Source organism: Harpegnathos saltator, unplaced genomic scaffold, assembly GCF_003227715.2.
Source record: "Harpegnathos saltator strain DR-91 unplaced genomic scaffold, Hsal_v8.6 scaffold519, whole genome shotgun sequence".
NCBI lineage: Eukaryota > Metazoa > Arthropoda > Insecta > Hymenoptera > Formicidae > Harpegnathos > Harpegnathos saltator.
Window position 1 is genome coordinate 326,417 of NW_020230337.1, and position 23,912 is coordinate 350,328.

Genomic DNA, 23,912 nt, shown 5'->3' on the forward strand with positions numbered 1-23,912 from the left:
GATCTTGTACACATTATATAGATTAATTAATATACGATTATTTAATTCTAGATTAATGTTAATCTGTTTTATATCGCAATATATAAAACGATTGTGCATACTATGTATGCGAAAAATTTTGTACATTGCCTAATAAAAAATTGACTTTTATTATAAAATTTATATATTGATTGTAATCTGCAAAATAGATTTCGATCATGTTGTAAGCAATGCGATCTCATATCAACGATTAATAAAAATGTCAAAATACTAAGGCATCACGAATATACTTATAACTAATCGGTCGAGCAAAAATATGAAACAAAAAAAAATATATATATGTATATATGTATATAAATGACAATCAGGTTTATGGTAATAAATATTTTATTCAAATCGTTGGACAATCACATTAGTCAGTTGTTTCTAATATTTAAAAAATATATACAAAAGATATTTACATAAATAAACAAGCAAGCGATCGCTCTCTCTTCATCGATATCGCTTTTATAATATAAAAATAAACACATTGTACATATATGTGTATATATATGTGTGTGCATGTACACACACATGGAGTGTATGTATGTATATGCGTGCGTATCTGTATGTGTGTGTGTGTGTGTATATACACATGTTTCTTTTTCACAATCTCGACTTTGTTTCATGATACGTACGAACGTGTATGATCACTCGCAAATAAATGAGTCGCAACACTCGACGAAATACTCGCGAACCTCGTGAACGCGAGGAAAGTGACGTTCCTAGTATCGTAAAGATGTAAAGTGTCGACATAGTAACATTTTATGACGATTAATTATCTTTGAATTGATTTCAAATTTATCGTAAATTCGCTCAGTCAACTGTACACCGAAAAAAAGTTTCTGTATTTCCCGCGTGCATTCCATCAACACGTGATCGATAGTTACGTACTAACAGATAAATGATAAATTACACGACCATTTTCTTTTTTGGCCGTAATTATTCGACCGAGCGGAATCAAATATTACAACGATGATCTTCATATGCGGATAACGATGCGTACACTAAATTGTATCGCGATACCATTATCCGTGTATGATAAGAGAAGACACTGTTGCTGTCAACTGCGCACGCATCCCTTCCATTTTGATTAACAGCAATAGTATTGCAACCTGGCGATAACAGTGTGACCCGCGTAAATAGTAACGCACATCGCGAATCCGAGTGAAATCTGTATCGTTTGAGGTACTTTTTATGTTAACGTATTCTCGCACGTTATCTCTCATTTACCGCATTCTTTGATCTCTCGCACTTTCTTTGGTTTCTTCGATTTCTTGTGTTCGCTCAAACATTGCAGGGTGTAACGCGCGAGTCACTTTTTATGTCAGCGACAAACGACGCTGAAAAAATGAAAAATCTGTGACATTGCATCAAATATCTCTCCATTTTAGACTGCAGACACATTAGTATATTAATATGACGTTAATATTAGTATGCGAAAACGACTGTCTGTACACCCTGCATGCTTTAAACGATTTATCGATCAGAAGACGACGAGCTCAATTGAGTAAAATTAGTCCGAATCGTGTGTTTTTCGTCACAATGAAGTCTCTTCCACGGAATCCGCCCTTTCCAACGTTCGCTTCTCATCGACACCTACAAAATACGTCGTGACATATCCTTTCGGCTTGACCCACGTCTCGCCGCGTAAGTGACATTTGACACCTTGTTGTTCCAAAACGGCGGCTGTATCCGCTGTCACCTGAATCAATCGAAACGGTGTTTGATTATGCTCGGCTACCACACCCACTTGATTTCATAGAAAATTAATCAAAACCCAACCTGTATTTTTCCCGGTAGTCCGGTAGTGTCCATTCTGGATGCCATGTTAACAGCATCGCCCCAAATATCGTACAATGGCTTTTGGGCTCCCACCACGCCGGCTGTAACCTCTCCGTGGGAAATTCCGATTCTTAATCTGCGTCAAAGAAACAATGTGTTATTTCTCAAGAGAGTTCCTCATAACGTTATCTTGTGTCATTCTTGCGCTTGAAATTACTCACTTGTGCGGTTTCGACTTGCTGAGGGATCTTCCATTTATTCTGTCGAGCACCGACATCATTTGCACGGCAAATTGTGCCATCACCTTGACCACGTCATCGTCGTGATTCCCGTCGCTCTCGGTGCTACGCATTGAGTCGCGTCGGCTCGCCTCCAGTCCACAAGCTGCCATATACGTTGTGCCTAAGTGAATATGACAACGGAATATAAAACTCTGCATTTTATATCTCAACTCTATGTCGTATATCTCTCCGCGACCACAAACGCATAAATATACGCACGTATGTATGAACATTCTCACCTGCAATTTTTATCTTCTCAATACGGCACACAAAATATGGCTCGAAGAGCAGCTTGTCGAATTCACAGATGATCTCATTTAGATCGATTAGTATGTTGCTTTCATCGATCGACAGATCGGTCAGAGACGCAAACATTACGGCGACGTTGCTGTGAGCCTCGTGATAAGGTTCATTTTCCTCGGTTCGGTTCATGTTCAAGTAGAATTCCGCTGGAAACGAATGGAAACGTTGATTTTTCGTACAATTAATCTAAATTAACTAATCTAAATTAATCTAAATTAAGTAAATAAAATATAAGACAATACGTACCGACGTGTTCTGGCAAGATGTTACGTAATAAAAGCTTGTTGGCGTTCCTCGTGTGAAATGCTTCATCCTGTTCTTTCGTCAGCTGACGTTTCCATTGATAGTCCAGTCTGCTCAGATACCCTGCCTGTGATGAACGTTAGTGAAAATGTTAATTCGAGTGAGTAGCAAGCTATTAGAATCAATAGATAATTCACAGGACTTCGAGGGACACACCTGACGATCGATAAGATGTAATGAAAACGTGAGGAACACCACGCTCAACACGTGCGCCACTTTAGGATCCAATTGAGGACTCCACGTGTCGCCCGACTGGAACATGACGATAAAATGTATTTTATTTTTTAATGACATTTGCCATTTGCTTGTGCTTTCTATTAAGACATTAAGACGGGGTAATCGATCACAAGTATAGCACGATACCTGAAATATATTCGACCGATGCACCGAGACATTCCACGCATAGAAAGCCACTACGCTGCTACCTATCACGAATTTCAAAGCATAGTGGACTCTCAAGAAGAGGAAGCTTGTGAGAATCGCCAGCGAGCAAGTTTCCGTCATTTGCTAGGAGAGAAAGAGATGAATGTAAAAGCACACATCTCGAGGTTGTGGGGAGATGCAAGTAAAATCCAAGTGATAGCACACAATATGTATAAATTAAATAATCTTACCCAAGGTGTAGATATGCATTTCAGCTTATTGGAATCAATCGCTGTCACGCTGGAGGTCACATTATTCGATCGATCCACGTTTTCGCACTCGAACTGAATCAGACACATTTTATTCGAATCGCATTACGCGAGATAACTTGATACGCGGGAAATGTAAAATCATCTCCGTTTCCTAACAGTGTAATAATATATTAAATATTGAAAGAAACTTACAATCATGTCGAACATCGCGCATGCCGCCAGCATTATCGTAATCACCAGATACAAAATTGTCCTCAGTAAGGAGCACCATACGACCTGTATCGAATCGGCATGTCGGAATATGGTCAGTAGAGTTAACGACGGAATTAGAGACGGAATAAGAATATAAAGCATTATCTCAACCTTTATGCTTGTCTGGTACAAAAAGTACAACAGTTTGTTGCGCGGTTGCGGAACGTGGCCCTCATGTTCGTCATGCGGATCCTTGAAACGATTCCACAAAAAGTGCATCCATGTGAGCGGCATTAGAGCTATCAGGAATAACATTGCCGATGCGTAACCGACAGTTGTAGATAGATGCCACCTGAAAGTTTGACATTCACTGTTTCGTTATTCTCGCTCGCTTTAACGAATCACGTTTGCTGGAAGCGCCCTACGTGCCAAACAGATCGACATCTCTGATGCACGTACCTGGAGAGCACAAACGTTGGCACGAGGTAAATAAGTCCCATAAAGATCAGCACGAAGACTGCACAGCCTATGTAGAATTTAAAGAGAGGATCCGGCTCGCGCAGGAACGGAATCTCCCAGCTCCACTGACGAAATGTGAGAAGGAGAGGATTTATGTGCTCCCATCTACTCCACTGTCTGGAAAGGAAAGCGATACTTTGTTGTACAACGTAACGATAACCGATGTAACGTCGTAGAAGAGGAGGACAACAACAACAAACAAGGAGAGTACAAAGGTGGGGCGATACACATACTCCCACTTGCTGAGAGGCATCTGATTGATAGCGTTCTCCATTTCCGCGTCTGCCGCCTTTAGCATCAGGTGATAATCTCGCAGGCAGGAGTCCATAAAGTGCGTTCTCCGTCTGTATGTGGTCGCGAAAACATCCGCCTGATTGTTCAACGTGGACGTCAGTCGCCTACTTGTTCTGGAGTTGGTGCTGATATTGGTGTTGGAACGTGTGTTGTAGAACTTGACGTAATGCTTGTTAGCCGGTGGCGGCGAGTCCGATCTAATGACCGTCAAAGTGTTCTCGCTGTTCTGCAACAAGGTTCGCCTGTCAACGATGCGAAACACTCAATGGGAGTTCGCTCGACGAGAGGATGGTGTAAGACCAGTGGCGTAGGAGTTAGGATTTCGATATCTTGCCAGGATATCCGCGAGCGAGCGAGCGAGCGAGCGAGCGAGCGAATACAACGAATATGAGCGTATGAAAAAAAAAGAGGCTTGTGTTTCGAGTGTGAATTTGAATCGATGTTAGACTAGATACGATATTTACGATTTTCCTACGCCACCGGGAGACACGCACCTGCTGGACCGATGTGTCCGGTAAGGATGGCGTGATGAGGTAGCTACGTATGCCGTATTTCCTGAGAACCTCGTCGTTTAGCGTCTCGACCGGCACACAATCGTATTCGCTTCGGTCCACGAGATCCAGCGTCTGTTGCGTCACATGAACCTTGCCGGGTTTGCCGGTTTGCTCCATCTTATTCGCTATTACCACATCGCGCGACCAAACGTCGTATTGCCACTTGTTCGCGCCCAAGATTCCGGATATTATGTTGCCAGAGTGCACACCGATTCTCATATTCACATCCACGCCGCTCTCGCGACGTACTCGCGCCCTCACCTCGTTGATGATTCTTATCATGTCCAGGCCTGTGTGTGCATCGCATTTCGCAAACGGGTCCATCCGGAAAAGAAAATCGGAAAAGAAAAGAAAAACGATCTGGAGATATTTATCCATATCTATTCGTTCACTCGCACGCTCAGAATGGCGCATGACAAGAATAAACTTATTATTTACCGAGATCAACGCAGCTCTTGGCGTGCTGAGAATTTGGCGTTGGCACACCGCTCACGCAGTAGTAACAATCGCCCAAGAACTTGATTCTGAGTACATTGTGTCTCTCCGACGCCTCGTCAAAGCTGCCGAACAGATCGTTCAAGGTTTCCACAAGTTTCCGTATCGGCAACGTTACGGTCAGGCCGGAAAAGTTCACCACATCTGCGTACAAGATGCTCACGTTGTCGTGCGTCTCCACCCACAGATCACTGAAAGGTGAAACGAAACCGATCCAAGCGATCGGCTTTGAAATTATCTCAAAAACTCGGAATGTCCTGCGTCCTGGATCTCTAAACATATATCTCACACACTCTTCAATTTTTCTTACTTGTGCGGCCTGCCTTTCGGCGGTGGTTTCTTGTGTTCCTCTATGAACTTGAAAATGTCCCTGAAGTCTTTCTTGATTTTCGCCGCTATGTGTTGCGGCAGTATACTCCGCGTCAATTGTTCCTGCAAACAATGATGTCGCACGTGTAGAATTTCTCGACAAACCGATCGCGAGGGAGGAGGGGAGGGAGTGACTCTGGGAGATAATACGCGAGGAAAAAGCGTAACTCGGGGGCGAGAAGATAACGATATCTAAGATTGTCATGATCCGATTATTTAACACACGTTCTCTCCCCACCTCTCTCTCTCTCTCTCTCTCTCTCTCTCTCTCTCTCCTCCTCCTCTTTTTACGATTTCACATCTCGTCACCGAAAGAAATCTCTTTCTGGCCTCCCATTATATTCTTAGATCGATAGGACTTTTGGGACTTTTTGAGCGCGTGCGTTATCTCTATAGACGTACCTCTTGGTCCTTTTCATAGTTAAGCCTGAGTGTGGATTCGACGCATTTTCGCCGGTCCAGGAAAGAGCGTCTGATAACGACCTCGTTCATGAATCTGAAGTAGAGTCCAAGCCCGTTCACGCACACGAAGTATATTGTGTCGGTGACGATCTGGAGGTTGAGGGAAAAGAAGAAGAAGTAGAAGAGAGAGAAGAAGAAGAAAAGTATGTCATGTAGAGTAAACCACCGCTCCTCGCTCTTAGGCTATGTTTACTCGGTCAATCACGCGGCGGCTTACGTCAGACGTTTGTATCGCTGGCGGAGGGTTTACCTTGGTAACGTAATCGGCCGTGTTTCTGTAGGTGATTAACGACAGGGTCGCCAGGTAACACATGGTGGCCGTAATGCCGAGCACGAAAGCGTGAAGATTCTCCGTGAGCGGCAGGAACACGTAGCACGCGAGAAGCGCGTGCGTCGCGTATGCCGGTCTAGAAAATGCAAAAGAAAGAAGAGAAAGAATCAGAGGAAGAAAATTACATGACGCCGCTGTATTGGATTTCTCCGTTGTCGTAACACTGTGGTCACACGAAGAATGCACGAAGTAAACCACAATCGTTAAATTTACGCAAGCCACACGACCACCTCCGGGAAGCTGGTCGATTCGCTGAACTTGGCGAGGTACAGCGACAACAGTAATTGCTTTCTTCAGCACCGGTCTCGTTGGAGGTACCCGCTCTGAGGTCTACCCTCAGTAGAATACCTTATCGACGTTGCGTTCTCGGTGGCGTAGTTGTAAAACAGAGGAATCGCCAAGTCGCCGATGACCAGGAGCACAACGATCAGGCAGGATAACATGACCGGCAGGTACGTGTTCTTCGCGATGATCTTCGATCTAAACGACAAGGCGATCACTGGACAGAGCAGGGCGCCTATGGTACAGTAGACCACGACGTCCGGTAGGCATTCCTCGAACGTGGAGGCCTGGACCAAGGAAAGTGAAAGACTTTGATTGATCTACCGTCAACAATTACAGTTACTCACGTATTTCCGTTTACAATTTGCGCAACATAGAGCATAGAGCTGCGAATTCGAGACGCTTACCATCCCGATCAAAGTCAGGCAATATGTAAATCTGAGCACCATTTGCAGCAAAACGAACAGCGAGAGATAACCATATTGAAGCCTCCTCTGATAAATTGTGTACAGCTTTTCCAGGCTCTTGTACTTGAATTGTTTCTGAAAATGGAAACTCGCGTAAGAGATCATAATCGTACTCGACATTGCATGCCGACTAATTACCGCAGATAGCAGTGATTATCCCGGATGTTCGTGATACGGAAAAGTGTTTATCGCGACGGGACTATATATCCTCAAGCTCAGATATATAGACACTTCATACCCATTCACAGAGAAAACGAACAATAATACTCACGATTAGCGAGACTTTATTTCTAAAGAGGTTCAAGGCCACGCTACTTTGCGCTAAACGCAGATTTATCTTAGCTAGTAACTAAAGATAAAGGTGCATGAAAATATCTCCTTCGTTCCGCTGAAGATGAGCTTTACACGAAGAGAGTATCTTTGCATCTTGTTTCCATATAAAGCAACGATCGTGCAGAGTCGTCCCTCTGACGACGAACCCTATTCCGTTTATATCGAGAAGCAGAGGTGTCCTTCTATATCAGAGCAGAAATCCCCCTTTATATCGATACGGTAATATCGCTTTTAGCAATAAGGCTATATTTTTAGCCTGTATCGGAAAAAGGCGAACGAACGGAGGACGCTCTTTCACGACGCGGCAGCCTCTCTTACCGCGTCCTTTCTCTTACCGAAGGTAGATTCGCAACGATCTAAATGAATGCGCAGGATACTGAATGTTCTTCCTCCGCTGTAACTTGTGAACACACGGACGCACTTGATGGTCGAGTAAATGGCAATTGCTGACAATTGGTGACCATCTCGATACGCTTTCGTTCCTCTCTCACGTCACGTTACTTTCGCAGGATGCACCACAGCACGCGAATCAGTACGAGAATCAGCAAGGCACTTGTTCCTTTTTTCTCAATTGACGAGTATGTCACGGCGATATGTCTCTTGTGTTCACGGCTTATCCGTTCGTTCGCCCGCTCGCGACGGTCGCCGGCGATCTGATAATTGTATGCGTGGTGAGCGCAAATTATGCGGCTAAGCTCGTAAAAACGACAAGCCGCATCCGTCCTCTCGTCGGGCGCAGTCGCACGCTCCCGACCGTTCCGCGTGCACCATATGCACCGTGTACATTCGCTATCAATTGCATATGCAATGTATACACGGCGAGTTATTATTTCCAGCACATTTATTGCTTTCGAAACAGTTCACACAGCGGCAGACGTAGAACGTAACGTTGGAGAACACCCTTTATGCCATTTCTTTAAGTCGATGTATCGGAAGAGTTTAAAATCATTCGCTTTCATCTACATGATTAATTTAAACTTGAGAGAGAGAGAGAGAGAGAGAGAGAGAGAGAGAGAGAGAGAGAAAGATCAATCTGATTAACGTAAAAAAAAAAAAAAAAAATTAAATACCTGTTCTTGAATACATTTCAGTTCTTTCTTAAAGTCGAAGGATCCTATCACACACAGGCACAAATAGCCACTTTCTCTCGCCGTTTGACTCAACTCTCCGCCGGCAGATATATTTAACGTGTGCACGCGCTACGGCGAATGATTTTTGCGAAATTTCGTCACCAAGTCGTCGATATAGAGCTCTCTCTAATGAAATGTATTGTTAGACTGGCGGCCAACGACATATAGATAACGCACAGTATATTATCAGGACGCAGGATCGTAAGGTGGTGACGTAGGAGAAACGTCCGCGCCGTTTTTTTTTCTCCTATTCGCGATACTCACGCGCGATTTTTCACGTGCGCCGACAATCTAAAACGCACGCTAGCAATCTCGTTGCTCGACGAGAGCACGACTTTTCGCAACGGCAGCCACACCCGCCGAAAAATCACGCGTTCGTCGAAAATGCGGTGGCTGCGAGCTACGCTCGGAGGTGTCTCCGCTCGCAGCAGGGCAAACGTGCTTCCGTGCGTCTCGCGCGCTTGCGTTTTGCCCGCGTTGTCGCAGCTCGGCGAATCTCTCTCTCTCTCTCTCTCTCTCTCTCTCTCTCTCTCTCTCTCGCTCTCCCCCTCGGCTCGCTGAATATTGATCTTCAATCTCGAACTCGTACGACTCAAGCTCTCTTCTCCTGTTATTTCTGTCCCTATCCGCCTTTGTGTGTCGTTTTTTCACCTCACACCTGATCCTTCCAGGTCGTAAGTGCGTTCGGACTATGACAATAAGGATGAGATAAGTGAGCCTTTCATAGCCGATCATCATTGTCTTCGCCAGAAACAGATTATACTTTCATCGAGATGGACATTTATCTGCGGACGAAAAATTCGAGTATAAATATAAGGGGGATCTTCAGCGGGAAGTTTTTAAAATGACAGGCTAAGAGGAAGACTTCAAGGTTCTTTGAATGAATTTCCCCCACGAACGAGCAACCTGCATACTAGTCGGTGGATTAGTGCGAAGGACGCGCGCAGTCGATTGCTTTTTCTAATAATCTAACTTATCGAACGGCCTCTGATACGCGAGCGCCGATAGCGTAGTAAATAAATTTCAAATCGCTCACGCCGCCGCGTCGGCCGCAGCGGTGGCGGCGACGACAGCGGGAGTGCAATTTTTTCGTGTAATCAATCGACAAGAAAAGAAACGCGATAGGACGATTTCTTCCGGTTTTGCGGTATGAAAGTGTTCACTCTTGAACGAAGAGCCGTCACGACGTTGACAGATCCTTCATCCGAGATAAATCGATCGTAGCTCGATAAGCTCGTCGCACTTTCGAAGAATTCTCTTCCTCCCTCTCCCTCTCGCTCTCTATTCGACGTTACATGAGCCGTTCCCTCCTGATAATAATAACTTTGTGCTAAAAATTCTCCTACAATCTTGTTTTCCTCACAGCCGCATCGAGTTTTGCGAGATTGTCGAGAAGCACCTGGATGTCGTGGGAGAAGCTACCGCCTAAGGCGCATTTCTCGTCGATGCTATTTTTTCTTTTTCTTTTTCACGAACGATCAGTACGAAGAACTCAAAATACTCATGCACGAGTGGCTGGAATAAAATATAAAATGTATGTCGAAAAGAGCGACTTGGACATTTTCCTAGATCGGCGCGATGATATTAGTTTTATTCACGCCTATGTGGAAGATTAAGAGCGATATCGATCGCAAGTGTCTTTAATCTTTTTGCGTGTTTTTGCGTCATTGCAGAAATCATTGCCATCGAATATTAAGAGATCTGCCGCTGGGATGTTTGTCGTTTTCTTTTTATAATTTCACCGTTACTTCTGATTATAATTCTTCAAACTTCAACTAAATATTTTTTATAGATAACGGCTGCGTATCATCTCTGAGAGACTATGGACACTTTTTAGGAAAAAACTTACGGCGAACAAAAAAAAATATACGGTTAATAGACAAATTGTACAATGAAGGAGAACAACTCACCCTCAGGCTGGACCATGTCCACTCGTCAAGGCTATTGGGAGAAATGATACGTCCGTCATCCACCTTCTGCAAGGAAGTCAACGAGGCTCGAGTCATCAGCTCCATGTCCATGTCGCTACGAAGGTATCTCGTGTTGATCGATCAGATCATCCTCGATGACAGGTACTGAACAATAATGATGAGGGCGACGGTAACGGTGACGGTGACGGCGACGGCAACGGCAACGGCAACGGCGACGGCGACGGCGACGGCGACAACGACGACGACGACGACGACGACGACGACGACGACGACGATGACGGCGACGACGACGACGACGACGACGACGACGACGACGGCGGCGACGACGACGACGACGACGACGACGACGACGACGACGACGACGGCGACGACGAGGACGAAGACAAGGACGAGAACAACGAAGACGGCGATCCTGAGGCCATCGGACTCATCCTGACGACAGAGTCGCGAGAAGACCGATCGTCCGGCGACCGAAAAAAGTGAATCGCCCTGATGCCACTTGCGCCGGCCACGACGGTTTCCCGTGGTCGCGCCAAGTCGAGCCAAGCGCAACGTCGACGTAGGCTTTATCGTGATAAGGCAAATAGGCCACTCGAAACGCTCCCCCTGACACTTCCCTGCTTCGTCTCCCTCCCTCTCTCTCTCTCTCTCTCTCTCTCTCTCTCTCTCTCTCTCTCTCTCTCTCTCTCTCTCTCTCTCTCTCTTTCTCGTTTTTGCTCTAACGGAGATTAATGCAGCACACTTTGTCGTTCTCTTATACCAGCGGGCTTCAGCCGATGCGCGTCATGGTGTTAATCGCAAACAATGAAAGCAGATCACAGGAGACAATATGCAGGTTCGTTGGATGAAAAGTGCGATTTTTACGGACGGATTAGAAGATGTATCTCCAAGAGAGAAACGTCTCTCCGGCGAGGAGAATTCCTCGCTACTAATAATATAATGAATAAATAAGTTTACGTCTGCTATCGAGGGCCCGAGGCGTCTGCTGTATTTTCGTCAAGTTGCAACGATCGAAACAAATCCAACGTCGAGTAGCACCGAAAATATCCTTCGTGCTCCTTTTGCATCTGGCCACCAGTATTTTTGAAGGTGTCTCGCCGAGAAATCGATTCTATCTGTGTCCAGAAATTAAACTCGTTCCACCTGGAAATAGGATCTTCAATTAACTCGTGGTCGGTGCCATGGCGAGGGCATCGTTATCGATCGCGAATATAATTTGAGATATAGTTTGGAGAAAGGGAGCACAAGTTGAAAAAGTTCGAGAGCAAGTACACACAAAATTATACGTTCTCAAGAGTTTTCTTTCTTGCCAATATCCCGTATTAATTGTACCTTCATTAAGCTCGCAGTTTGGTGGGAAACTCCTCGTATAGCTATTTTTACACCTCTCGTTTGCGATCTTTCCGCCCGCCTTTGTAAAAGCTTCGCAAGATAGGCCAAATTTATCGAGAAATTAGGTAGGCTATTTTTGTCGGCAGATAACGCACTACTCGTGCAAGTTACGAGGCATTTTATCCTGCAGACGCAACATATCATGGTACGTTCGATAAAGCGTTCGACTTAACGTCATATGTCATCTTGGTACGATCAATTGAAGAAAATCCAATTGTCGGATGTCTTCACGATACTATACCGATCAAACTAGGAAACTCGCGGCAAATTTTACAACTTCCACAAGGAGCTCGACGCGATCCTGCAAGACGATCACAGCAGACGCGAGTGAAAGAAGTGAAATCTATCCGCGAAAGAGGGGAGAAAATAATTTTTGTCTCTAGTTATGCCATCGTCACGGTCGGAACATTTTTCAGCAGTCAGCGCGAATGCGCCCGCACGGCGGGCACTTTCTCCGGCGCATTTACGCTCGGTGCATCTTGTCGCTCGCTGCGACAATGGGTTTGCAATAACGATCGTGACATGATTACGACTTTGGCAAGTCGTAATCACCTGAACCGACCGCTAAACAATCACAGGCAACGGGCAGCTATAGACGTCCGTGTTTTTCGTTTAGTCGATGGTGACCGATGCTTCTCGCTGACGATGACAAAAGATAACAAAATGTTGTTGTGCTTTTAGCTCAAGTTTCGACTTTACAACTTCCGAATTCCGTCAATTGTATCCTATCCATTCGCTGCTTCTTCTTCGTATGCGCCGCGTGCGATGATGCGACACGCGCTCTCTTCCGGATCGCGGATCGATCGCGGCCTTAAATGATCAACGAATCTGTACAGACGAGTAATGTCTACTCGCGAAAGGATGCGTTCAACGAGCGGTTTCGCCAACGACGAGACGCCCAAGGAGCGGAATATTAATCGATCGATCGACGTTTTATCGCGACGATGATTCAATCGTGAAGAATCCTGAGTCGAACGTGAACTGCGGGCGCCTCGTCGTCACTTCGATCGATTCGCCGCGAAAGAATCGTCGAATTAATCACCGAGTAAACAGTGAATTCATTAGCATCGCGCACATGATCGAGTTTAATCGCTGAGAAAACATCGTTTTGGATATCAAGCGGGAAGACGACGCGAGCGGATGAAAAAACTGCAACGCTCGATGAAACTCGACTCGACGAGCGCGGCCGTCGGACAATTATTTGCAGATTACACAGACGAATAAAAGCAAAACTATTTTACAAGCCTGCTTACTGTTCGCACGAAAGAAACTTACTCGAGAAGCCAACGTCGAGAGCAGAGAAAGTGACTTAATTTGTGAACGTTAAATAAAAGTAACTCCCTTACAGTTATACATATCCCTCGAGCTTACAAAGTAAATTACTTCGATTACTCAAATCAACGAAAGCTCTTACACTTTCAAATCCTCTTTCAGCAGACGGATGGTGCATCGCGCTCAATCGCTGAAAGGTTAGCCCAACACGAACAGTCGCAGCGAACAATCAGACTCCCGATACTCGTGTTCGTATTCGCCAATCAATCGGTAAGGGATGACGCTGATGAGACTGATAACCGGCCAAACGGCACGTATCCTGATATGTTTTTCGTAAGATCAGCCAATAAACGAGCGACAGTTGTGGGCGAGCTGGAGCAGCGGAGCAAATCCAACGGGTCGAGGCGGCTGTCTAGCGGGCGCGCGCGCGCGCGCGCGTTATTCGAACTCGTGCGTTCGACTCGACGTTTCGCGCAACAGACCACACTTTCGTCCGACGAGACTTTCCACTGCCGATATCTCTCCGGCAGGCAGGTGTGACGAGCGCAGCGTGAGTCGTATACCTACGGCTTTTTTTCGATTCGAGTCATGATGGAGGCCTCAAGGCCGTACCTCGTCGCACGCGCGACGATATTCGCCGCTTGACTTATTGACACCTTTTTCGACGATTTCCGCCGCGCCGCGCGGTCTCTCTCTCACGATTGGCTTTGCTAAATCGTTATCACATTAGCGCGATTTTCCACAGTGATAACGCGCTCGATCGATCGATCGGACTAATAATTATCTAATAAAATTAACCGCGAGAATCGACGGACGTTACACGTCGAATATTCGTACGCACGCACACATACACGAGAGTTTGTTTCGCGATAATAATAATTAACACACGACATGATCGTTTTCTGGACATGGTTGGTTAGTTAATTGATAAAGAAGTGCTTCATCGAAAGTTACAAACAGAGGTTACAAACTGAGAGGGAGACAAAGAGGGGAGGAGAGAGAGAGAGAGAGAGAGAGAGAGAGAGAGAGAGAGAGAGAGAGAGAGAGGGAGAGAGAAAGAAATTGCATCATAAGGTAAATTGAAAACTGTCGGAATCTTAACTTACCGAATTATGGATTAATAAAAGGAGATAATCATAAAAAAATATTTTCACAACACACACACACACACACACATACAAGCACACAAAAACACACGCGCACACGAGTACACACGTTTTTTGAAATAATTCGCATCTGGCTCTTGACTTTACAATAATATGCACATTTGGTCGTGTATTTGCTCGCGGATGATTCGGCCAAGGTTTATTTAATTAAATATTTGTCGCCGTCGTCGTTATCGACATTGCGAAATCTTATCGAGCGGAAAAGGATGCGCGGATACGCGTACGGAGAATCGCCGTCTCTTTGATCAATTAGAACGTCGTCCATGGAAACTGATCACCATCACCGTCACGAGTCGCATTTTTTCAAACGTGCCGATACACGATATGAGAAAAAGAACGCCGTGCGGAAATTTATGGCACCAGATTTTTTCTATGCAACGACATATCGCGATCTCGGATCAACGATTTTTGCGACAAGTGCACGTAGAAGAGCGCACCGTGTCGTTCGACTCGAGCAAATACGTCGCTGTTGGTCCCACTAGCGCTCAACGGTGGTGCCTTTGAAAAGTCGACTGGTCGTACACAGTTATCTGCCACCTTCTCGATAAAGAACCGATAGCATCACGCCCGATATCAGTTTTGAGTCGTACGAAATTCCTAGAGGTCCCATTGGGACTATATTTTTAACTAGCAAGCTCGATACTTTTCTACGAAGAGAAAATTTAATGTTTGCAAAATACTGCGAGTGTGCCAAGAAAATTTTCAGCTTTTATAGAAAGCACAAGTATAATACAACACTTTTATTTGTTCACATAATACATTTATTCTCAATGTATACGTTTTATGTGTATGTAGTTATACTATGACAACTATTTCCGTTTACAGAGAGAAGACGCGACGTCCGCTCGTCAGTAACAATGGCATTACCCAGCACTTCCCTCGGAATGCCTGTTTCCACTTTCTGCCAGAGGATTGATACATCGTAACTGATCAGATGTAATCAATCTCGTAAATTTCCATTTTTGTGAGTAGATTCGCATTACTTCCTTACACAAGCATACGCACATGCACACACACACACACACACACATACACACACAACACACACACACGTACACATGCATACGCAATTCCTTGTTATATTTATACGATTCTCAGAAAGCATGTGTGTGTGTGTGTGTATGTGTGTGTATGCATGCATGTATGCGCATGTATAAAGTATCCGACGATGCAGCACACGAGTTCGTTGATTCTAGAATTGAAAGTTTAGAGCTTAATCATAAGATCCGTAACAAGAAGACTCATAAGCTCTATAATTCAGCCTAGAATCGGATTAATGTAATAAGCGTAATATACTGAGTTCATCTGTTTTACCATATATGTAAGATTTATAATCCGAGAAATAGGAAGGTAGCTTCAATGTGTGTGTGTGTCACGGGGATTATAAAATTGTTATCTAACCACAACGCTCAAGTTTTTGCTCGGCTTTTTGGACAATTGTCATAGACTAGAACTCTATAAAAAATCCACTCTATAAAAAAATCTTATGCTATAAATGCTGCAAATTCATTATTTTCGGAACTTCGATTTTCGAAAATTAAAAAACAAAAAGTACGCGTTGATCTATCGAGTGGATGTGAAAAAATGAATTGAAGAATGAAAGTTGTTGCTCATTCTCCTCTTAGATTTTGTCGTCGTAATAGATTTCGGGAAGAAAACCTAATGCACTTCGGATAAAGATTGCATAATTATATCGCAGATCGATATTTAAATGAACAAAGACAGCGCCATGGTACTATTCAATCGTTCCAATATCCTAAGAAAATATACGTTGTATGTTGGTGACAACTTCCGCAGGCAACTCACTAGAAAGTGCGTTCCAATCATTTGGAAAGTCCCGCTGAGCAGACTTGATAAACTCGATGATGAGATTCGTCGCTTCTGTGCAAAGGGAGAGAATATATACTTATTACATCTAATAGGAAACATTGATACGCTAATCGCGATCGAGACGGCATTGCAAATGACAAATAAATCGAAGAATTGATGAATTGCTTATTCTCAGAAACTCACCACTACTTCCGGTTTTTTCTTCGTGTAGTACGCTAATCGCGACTCTCAACAGCGTACGAATATGTGGCTGCAGGACAGCATGTCCGGCTTGGTATAGCGTGAGAATACTCCTAAATACGGCTTTATTCTCCACAAAGTCTTCTTTCAACGGTAACTGTTCGACAAAAATTGGGACTATTTGTTCGAGCGGCAAATTCGAATAATTCACGATAATAAGTCGTGCGATCGCTCCGACGACGTTATCGCGAGTACCCGCATGCGATTCTTTCGCAATGGCGGTCGACAGAGCTTCCAGTATAGCGGGGTAATACCTACGTAAGAATCGTTAAGGAATACCATTGAAAAGAATAATCCCAATTGCACAAATTAGGATTACCTATTACTGGTGCTAAAATCTATATGTCACGTAATATATTTGTGTAAGCACATGTAATCGACCGATCATTATTCCTCGTTCACTTACGATGAAGCATCGACTAAAAAGGATACGAATAAACGGCTTCTTTTCCGTTCAAAGCAATTTCCCCGATTCCGTAGATCACATTATTGCGAACTTCAGAACTGGGATCATTGGTCAGACGCAGAAAAATCGGGAGTAGTTCTTGGACAAACAACGCTACCACGTGCTTGAGCCCCGAACAGCAATCCGAAATAGTGCCAGCAGCAAAAGACCTTTGCTCCTCGGATTTGCTCTTTTCCTGAATAAATTTAGTTCAGTTTAACGTGTATCTACCGCCAATTTCAAGCAAAAAATATGGATAACTAGCATAAAAAATGAATACCAGTCTTGCCAGAAGCAACGGCAACACGCTGTTGAAGTACAACATGAAGTCTTCCGGTACGATCACATTTGCAAGGTTGACTAATACTTCTCCCGCGCATTCTATCAACAGTTCATCCTGTTCGGCCTCGGTCTCGATAGCCTCACCTTCCTCTTGATCTTGACATTCTGTCACGCCTGCGGTGGGAAATTCAAATTTGTAATGCACGCCAATTACGATTGAGTGTACGGGTGAACACAAATTATAAATACCACTCATCACAGCCAACACGCAATTCATTATAGCATCCTTGTGACCCGCTTCTACGAGAACATCCGATTTCACCGTCTTCAAAAGTTCCGTGTAAGCATCCAAGGCGCTAATCGCAACTGTAGCCTCTTCATCCAATCTCACCAGTTCTGCCAGACGCGAGACCAACATGGAAAGAGCCTTCAATAACGCCTCTCTGCCTTCATTGGTTTCGATTTTCGAAAAATTTATGCAGAACTGTACTAGAGCCTCCACACTCGCTTTACGTATATCCTCCAGAGGATAAGCGGTCAATTTGAAAGTTTCTTCAAAGGACTTCCCGAGATACGGCATGAACGCCTCTCTGTAACGCAATATTCTTTTGTCGTACAATTCATTTATGCTTACACGCTTCAAATTTGACGACCTCACTTGAAAGAACTCACTCTGTATATTGGGCAATTTCCTTCAGAGCCAATACAGCTTCTTCTTTCTCCTCGATATAGGCATTTTCGACGCTGTAACCCGCAACGTCTTCGTCATAATCCTCCTCGTTGTCAGTGTTCTCGATGTCCTCCTCTTCGTTCTCCTCCTCACTGACATCTTCATAGACCGGGAAAGCTGTAGCCTCGTCGTCCTTAACATATGTCTGTAACAATATTGCGTTGTCATTCTCAACATGATTTTTTCAATTCGCACAATACTCAAATATATCGAACTCACGACAAATCCGTCCGAGCTCCGTATGCTCATTATCATGTACTCGACGATCTCGGGTAAAGCTATGGCCATCTCCTTCTTCATTACTGTGCTGATAGAGGCGAATAGGCCATAGATGGATTTCCGTAAATCCGGATCATCCGTCTCTTTTAACAGTTTCATTCCAAAATTCAGAGATCTAGTTGTCAATGGTGCAAAGTGCTGCTCACCTATTGTTTTAGCGATTGCTGCGAGGGTATCTGAAACACAACAGATAAGATGTAAACGCAACAGTGTTGAGTGTTGAGAGTATATACGATCGTCTCTTCCCATCGTCCGTTTATACTAACCAACAGCTTGAATTTGAAGACACATGTCCGTTACGTTCTCGGTGAGATAACTGTTGAGTACAGTGACGATTCTCTCAAAATACGGCAACATGTGCTCCTTACTGGCACAGGCAGCGGAACTGATGGCACTCAAAGCAAGTTCTCTCACGTGCACTGGTGTGTCCGCGCTCAAGATCTCAAACAGCCTCTCCATCAGTGTCGGTAAGTATGGTAGCAGGCTATCGTTTAGATTTTCACAGAACATCTCAAGAGCATAAAACATACGGCTGACCGAAGGCGGCTCTTTCTTTTCTTGCTTGATGTGGGCGCATACTTGACCGAGATACTCGAACAACACGGGCAGTAACTCGGAAGAATATTGCGAGATTTCCGGCTGCAGGTGTTCGGAAAACTGTCCTAAGGCGAACAGAGCAGCATTGCGTACCACAGGCGAGGGATGCGTGATTCCTTGACAGATGCATCGCAGGAAGGACTCTAGATACTTTGAGCGGATGTACTCGCAACAACCTTCCGCTAGTACAGCTATAGCCACATACGCAGCTTTCTTCCCGTATATGTCCGTGCCTTGTAATCCGGGCTCGATATATCGCAACTGTAACATCAATTTTTCTCTTTTTATCTCAGTTTTCTCCGATTTCATCTTGGTATAATTCGGTTCTTTCTCCCAAATTTACCATGTGTGGGATCAATTTCTCTGGCGGCAGATGTAACGCGAGCAAGTCTAAAGTTTGAGTAGCAGCCGTTATTGGTGTATTATTGTCGTTTTCTCCGTTCATATAATCGTCGTCACCGTCATTATCTGGTCGCGTGGTCATGAGTACGAATAACATGTCTGAAAATCGAAAGCAATAATTGACATTCTGCGCTAGATTCTTACTGACTGCTTGACTTAGCAAAGTAACTTACCAACGATAGGTTCTACTAGCTTGTGGTTTACAAGTGCTTTTTTCTTCGTTCTTGCTAACCAGCCGATAAAACCAACCGCTTTAACTCTAAGGGAATCGTCTAAAGATTTGTTAGTAGCAATTGCAAGGCACATACTGACAAGAGATTTGACATGAGGCGCTATCACAGCATTCAGATTCTCGCACAATTCATCTAGCAACTCGAAACATTCGGTGGCTCGTTTTACGTCAGACGTAGTGAAAGCCTGAATCGTGGCTATTACCAGCGGCATCATTTGATTGTAAGTATTCATCAGCTAGAATGACACATTTTTCAGTAAAGATATTGAGCAGCACTAAAATTTTCATCCAAAATTTCATCACCGTTGATACGTACCACTTCGTCATGTTCAGCCAAAGGAATAAGATTTTTCATTGTTTTCAAAATGTAATAAGAAACTAAATTTCCTAAATTTTCCTGAAGACTGTGCAATGTTCGAGCGAGAAGTACCGCCAGAGTTTTGACATGCGTAACATAAGTATCTGGTGTGACTTCTGTCATAATGGATAAAGTATAAATACCTAGCTAGAATGAAATTTTTAACATTGTAAAGTAATCAGCCAGACTAAGAAATAGCCTCATTTATGTCAAGAGTTTCATATAGTTTCTAGAAGGTCGACACTATCCAATATCTTGCTTACTTCCTTATTTGTCAAATCTTCACTAGTAATCAATTGTTGTATGAACTGTAAAATCTCTGGCCAGGTGTTTGTAGGTAATTCATGCTTAACGATGATACCTATCAACTGAGCTATAGCATTTCTAACATTTTTCTGTTGCTCGTTTACTAAGGCCTGAAATATAACAAATATAAGGGTTGGAAATACAACAACAAATTCCATTCATACAAAGCAATTTGACAATATCTCAACTTGTAAATTACTCACCTGTAAAATAAGTGCTTTAAATTCGGTACGTATATTCTCAGGTAAACTTGTCCAGTACTTTTCTTTGTTATAACGTTTCCTAAGGAGGACAGCTGCATACTGCCTTACCTAAACATCCACTTTCAATCACATATTTATCAAAAGTTAGAATAATATATGAAGCGATTCAAGTTTATAAGAAATCACAAACCTGTGGGTTTGTCGAAGTTACTATGAGTTGGCACAAAGCTGATATATTGTCCGGGTTCCTAAGAGCTTTTCTAAGCTCAGCGGTGGCCTGCATAACAAAATATACAAAGATATATCTACTTAATCATCATACCAGAATCAAGGATAGCAATGAACATAGCATTGTTTTCAATTGCTATTGCGTGGTACACTTTGATGGTTAGCTACTATGTGCGGTAATTAATAACCAATATCGACACTAGCGGATGTAGCAGTGCAGTTAGATGATTAGTAGTTCACGAGTAGTACTGCAACTCGCTCAAGCGAAGTTCTATGCATCTGAGCAAAGAGATCAAACGAATATCGAGTGACATAATGAAACTCAAATTCGACAAACCGTTCATTTGATCAAAGCGAAAGGAAGCACGTGTTTTTCAGTGTTGGAAAAATCAAATCGACCATCGTGTTGCGAGTAAAAACTTACAAACCTGTTGTATGGTGCTGTTATCGGGCACGCACAGCTTCAACAGTATGCTCTCCATTTCTTATCTCAGCCGAAGGGTAAAAAATTTACTTGGCAGTATCTGCGAATGAAAACCGACCTGGCTGCCCACAGCCGCTGTCCAAACCTGTTGGTGACGTCCATATGGCTACAATGTTCCCAGATGTAGTGATGCCAGAGGGGCCGGGTTTCTCGCGCACGCGTATTAGACGCTTCACCCATGGATCACCTAATACGAATAAAAAAAGATATTGTTAGTGGGCTGTGCAAGAAATTTTAGTCATCGGATTGTAAATTGCAAATCGGTCTCAATTGTCACTTACGTCGTAATGCGATCTTTTCTGTCTGCTCGAATGTCGTGGAAATTCTTTTTTTCATCTAGACGTTGCCTAGCGTGAATCGCCATGCTTATTCATTCAGAGGCCTAGTCTTCCCGCGTCGTCGACCAGTTTATTATTTCAGAGCAAACCCCTTCCTACGGAATATTTTCTACCTTCCACTATATATATATATATATATATTCCCCCTTGTCCCCCCCTCTCTTTCTTTCTACCGTTTGTTTGCTCACTTACTCATACGGACATTTTTAAATGATATAAAGAAAATTAGAAAAAGACGCAACAGTGAGAACAATGCTATTCGAAAAAGTGATCCGTGCGCGCGCGCGCGCGCGATAAGTTTTACACTCAATACGCTCAAAAATATGCGAGGGAACGTGTGTGAAACGTGTGTTTTTTGAAAATCGTATCACTTCGTTTTCACCCTTAATTTATATTCAAGTCCCGATATATATTTCAAAGATATTTAGAGCATATAGCATATAAGATATATGAGACGCATGAAAAAAAGAGTCTGCATTAAAATTATTTTTTACCTAAGATTGAGGGATTTTCATCCGTGTAGAGGGCTTATCTCTCTTGAACAAGCGTGTGCCTGATACTTGGGATATCTTTATGTATTCTCTTCGACATGAAGCTTGACACGAGTGTTAGCACTTGAGTTGTAAGAGGATAAATGAGGCTTGAGACTTACCTTCCTTGACCTCCTTGCACCGCTAATTATTTTTATTATCGTTCATTTAATTCGATAACCGCGTACCACATGTGGCTACTTGTGGAAATATTTTTAACAAGAATATCACGATTCTCGTGATTACACGAGAAATATATTATTGGACATGACATATACACAGATGACATGTGATTTCCAGAAATGTATGAAAAATTAAAAATAAATAGGCAAATTCGCAGTACGATAAATAAGAGGGAAGCAAATCATCTCTCTCATCGCTCGATCGATCGTTTTGTACCGATAATTTTTATTCAAATGACGATAATTTCTCTGCAAATGTCCTAATCAAATGTTTCTATACTCGACTCGAGAAAGAATTAAAGTATTTCTTACTCGAGACGCACAGCGTATTTTCCCGCCGATGGAACCAGCACCGTCTCGAGAATACGAATACTAAAACAGCACGAAGGCTGTCAGCGACGTCGTTGAGTGACTCTTCTTGCACCTCATGTATGCATTCGTCGTCGGCTTAATGTGCATTCCGGGCGACGTTCGCTAAAGGAGATTCGTCCGCGGGCTGTCCTCTCCTCTGTCGTATCCTCTCTCGATAGCCGAAGAATCTTCGATGAAATTCGGTTATGAGTTTTAGGGTTCAGTCAATACAAGTCACGAGCAACGTTGAATTGCGCCGTCGTGATCAGATAATGGTTACATATTCCTTTGACACGAATTTACGCGACGCGATTTCTCATAATATTTTACCATTTTTGCGAGAACGGAACAATCTTTAGGTGAACGCATATATTCGGCACGCATCAAGATTCTTCTACCATATACTGGCTGAAATACGAGAAAAAAATTCTCCCGAGAGAAAATCTTCAAGAACTTACTTTGCGCTGATCCACTTTTCCTCGGCTAGTTTCCTCGGCCGCGTGATAACTTGGTTCTAAGATCGGGTGTCAGCACTATTTTGGGAGCTGACAAGATCGATTATCGAGCCGCGCTTCCGCGAAGGAGCATTCCCTTCTTTCTGTCTCATATCGCAGCCGCGATTTTCCCAAAGGACGAGTCACGACGACTTGCCCGATGTTGTTGGGATAAGGACAGTCGAGTAAAAAGCCGAAAAAGAAGCCTTTCGCCGTCGCTTTTATGGCGGGCAAATCTTATGGCGGGCAACAACGCGATTCTGTCGTTTATTATCCATCCACTTATGAATATATATATATTTTTTTTCTTTTGTCAATATGTTTTTGTCAATATGTTTTATAAAAATGTAAATGCCTTTATTCGTATTATTATCCGTGTGTTTGTACCTGTATTTCCATTCATTTCCGACCTGTTTTAACTTGCTATGAAACAAATCAAGATGTGTTAGTGCTATAAAAGAAATATGTACTGAATAATATCGATCTGAATAATCCAGGATTCTCGGTGTCGCGAGAGAACAGAGAAAGAAGCTTGCGCGCGAAGCTCTTTTGAAATATTACATCACTGATTTTATTCGTCACACGATGACGATGTGTCTCCAAACTGTCTGATGACCGACGGACGCGTTGGGGAATTTGCCGGTCAATGTGGAGTAAAGAACTCGAAGAGGCTTGTCATGGTATCAACAAATTGTTATCGTCACCGCAAAACCGTTGTGACGTAAACGAGTGTAATCATCCGCGTTTATAGGAAGCGTGACTTTCTTCGATGTCGCGATAGACCTCGTGCCAATTCTCGATGCATTGTAATCGCCAATGTTCAGATTTAACACTTGAATTCGTCATTACATGCTAAATAATAATCTCTGCGCCTGATTCCGCTTATG

General features: G+C 43.5%; 2 protein-coding genes across 4 annotated transcripts; both read right to left on the reverse strand.

The window, feature by feature from the left end:
- Positions 1–382: 382 nt before the first annotated feature.
- On the reverse strand, positions 383–10,897 carry ACXD (Adenylyl cyclase X D). 3 transcript variants are annotated; one of them, XM_011154400.3, is made up of 20 exons: positions 10,664–10,897; positions 7,231–7,365; positions 6,890–7,110; positions 6,461–6,617; positions 6,151–6,300; positions 5,690–5,811; positions 5,323–5,570; positions 4,825–5,174; positions 4,270–4,556; positions 3,977–4,153; positions 3,689–3,869; positions 3,518–3,601; positions 3,305–3,397; positions 3,054–3,197; positions 2,847–2,942; positions 2,634–2,757; positions 2,324–2,533; positions 2,025–2,205; positions 1,804–1,939; positions 383–1,723 (listed from the first exon to the last, which is right to left on the reverse strand). In XM_011154400.3, the coding sequence occupies exons 1-20, from the start codon at positions 10,772–10,774 to the stop codon at positions 1,559–1,561; spliced, it is 3,372 nt and encodes a 1,123-aa protein (XP_011152702.1). In that variant the 5' UTR covers positions 10,775–10,897; the 3' UTR covers positions 383–1,558. The 3 variants fall into 3 exon arrangements, with proteins under 3 accessions (XP_011152702.1, XP_025158716.1, XP_011152703.1); XM_025302931.1 differs by lacking the exon at positions 10,664–10,897 and adding an exon at positions 9,018–9,227; XM_011154401.3 differs by lacking the exon at positions 10,664–10,897 and adding an exon at positions 7,959–8,582.
- A 4,342-nt stretch (positions 10,898–15,239) lies between these two features.
- LOC105191188 (importin-4) lies at positions 15,240–21,259 on the reverse strand. Its single transcript, XM_011154406.3, has 15 exons — positions 21,075–21,259; positions 20,609–20,695; positions 20,419–20,526; positions 20,173–20,325; positions 19,868–20,056; positions 19,493–19,787; positions 19,261–19,418; positions 18,587–19,178; positions 18,261–18,496; positions 17,984–18,186; positions 17,561–17,901; positions 17,310–17,485; positions 17,017–17,225; positions 16,528–16,838; positions 15,240–16,395 (listed from the first exon to the last, which is right to left on the reverse strand). Exons 1-15 carry the CDS (start codon positions 21,126–21,128, stop codon positions 16,271–16,273), a joined length of 3,237 nt encoding a protein of 1,078 aa, XP_011152708.1. The 5' UTR covers positions 21,129–21,259; the 3' UTR covers positions 15,240–16,270.
- Positions 21,260–23,912: the final 2,653 nt, after the last annotated feature.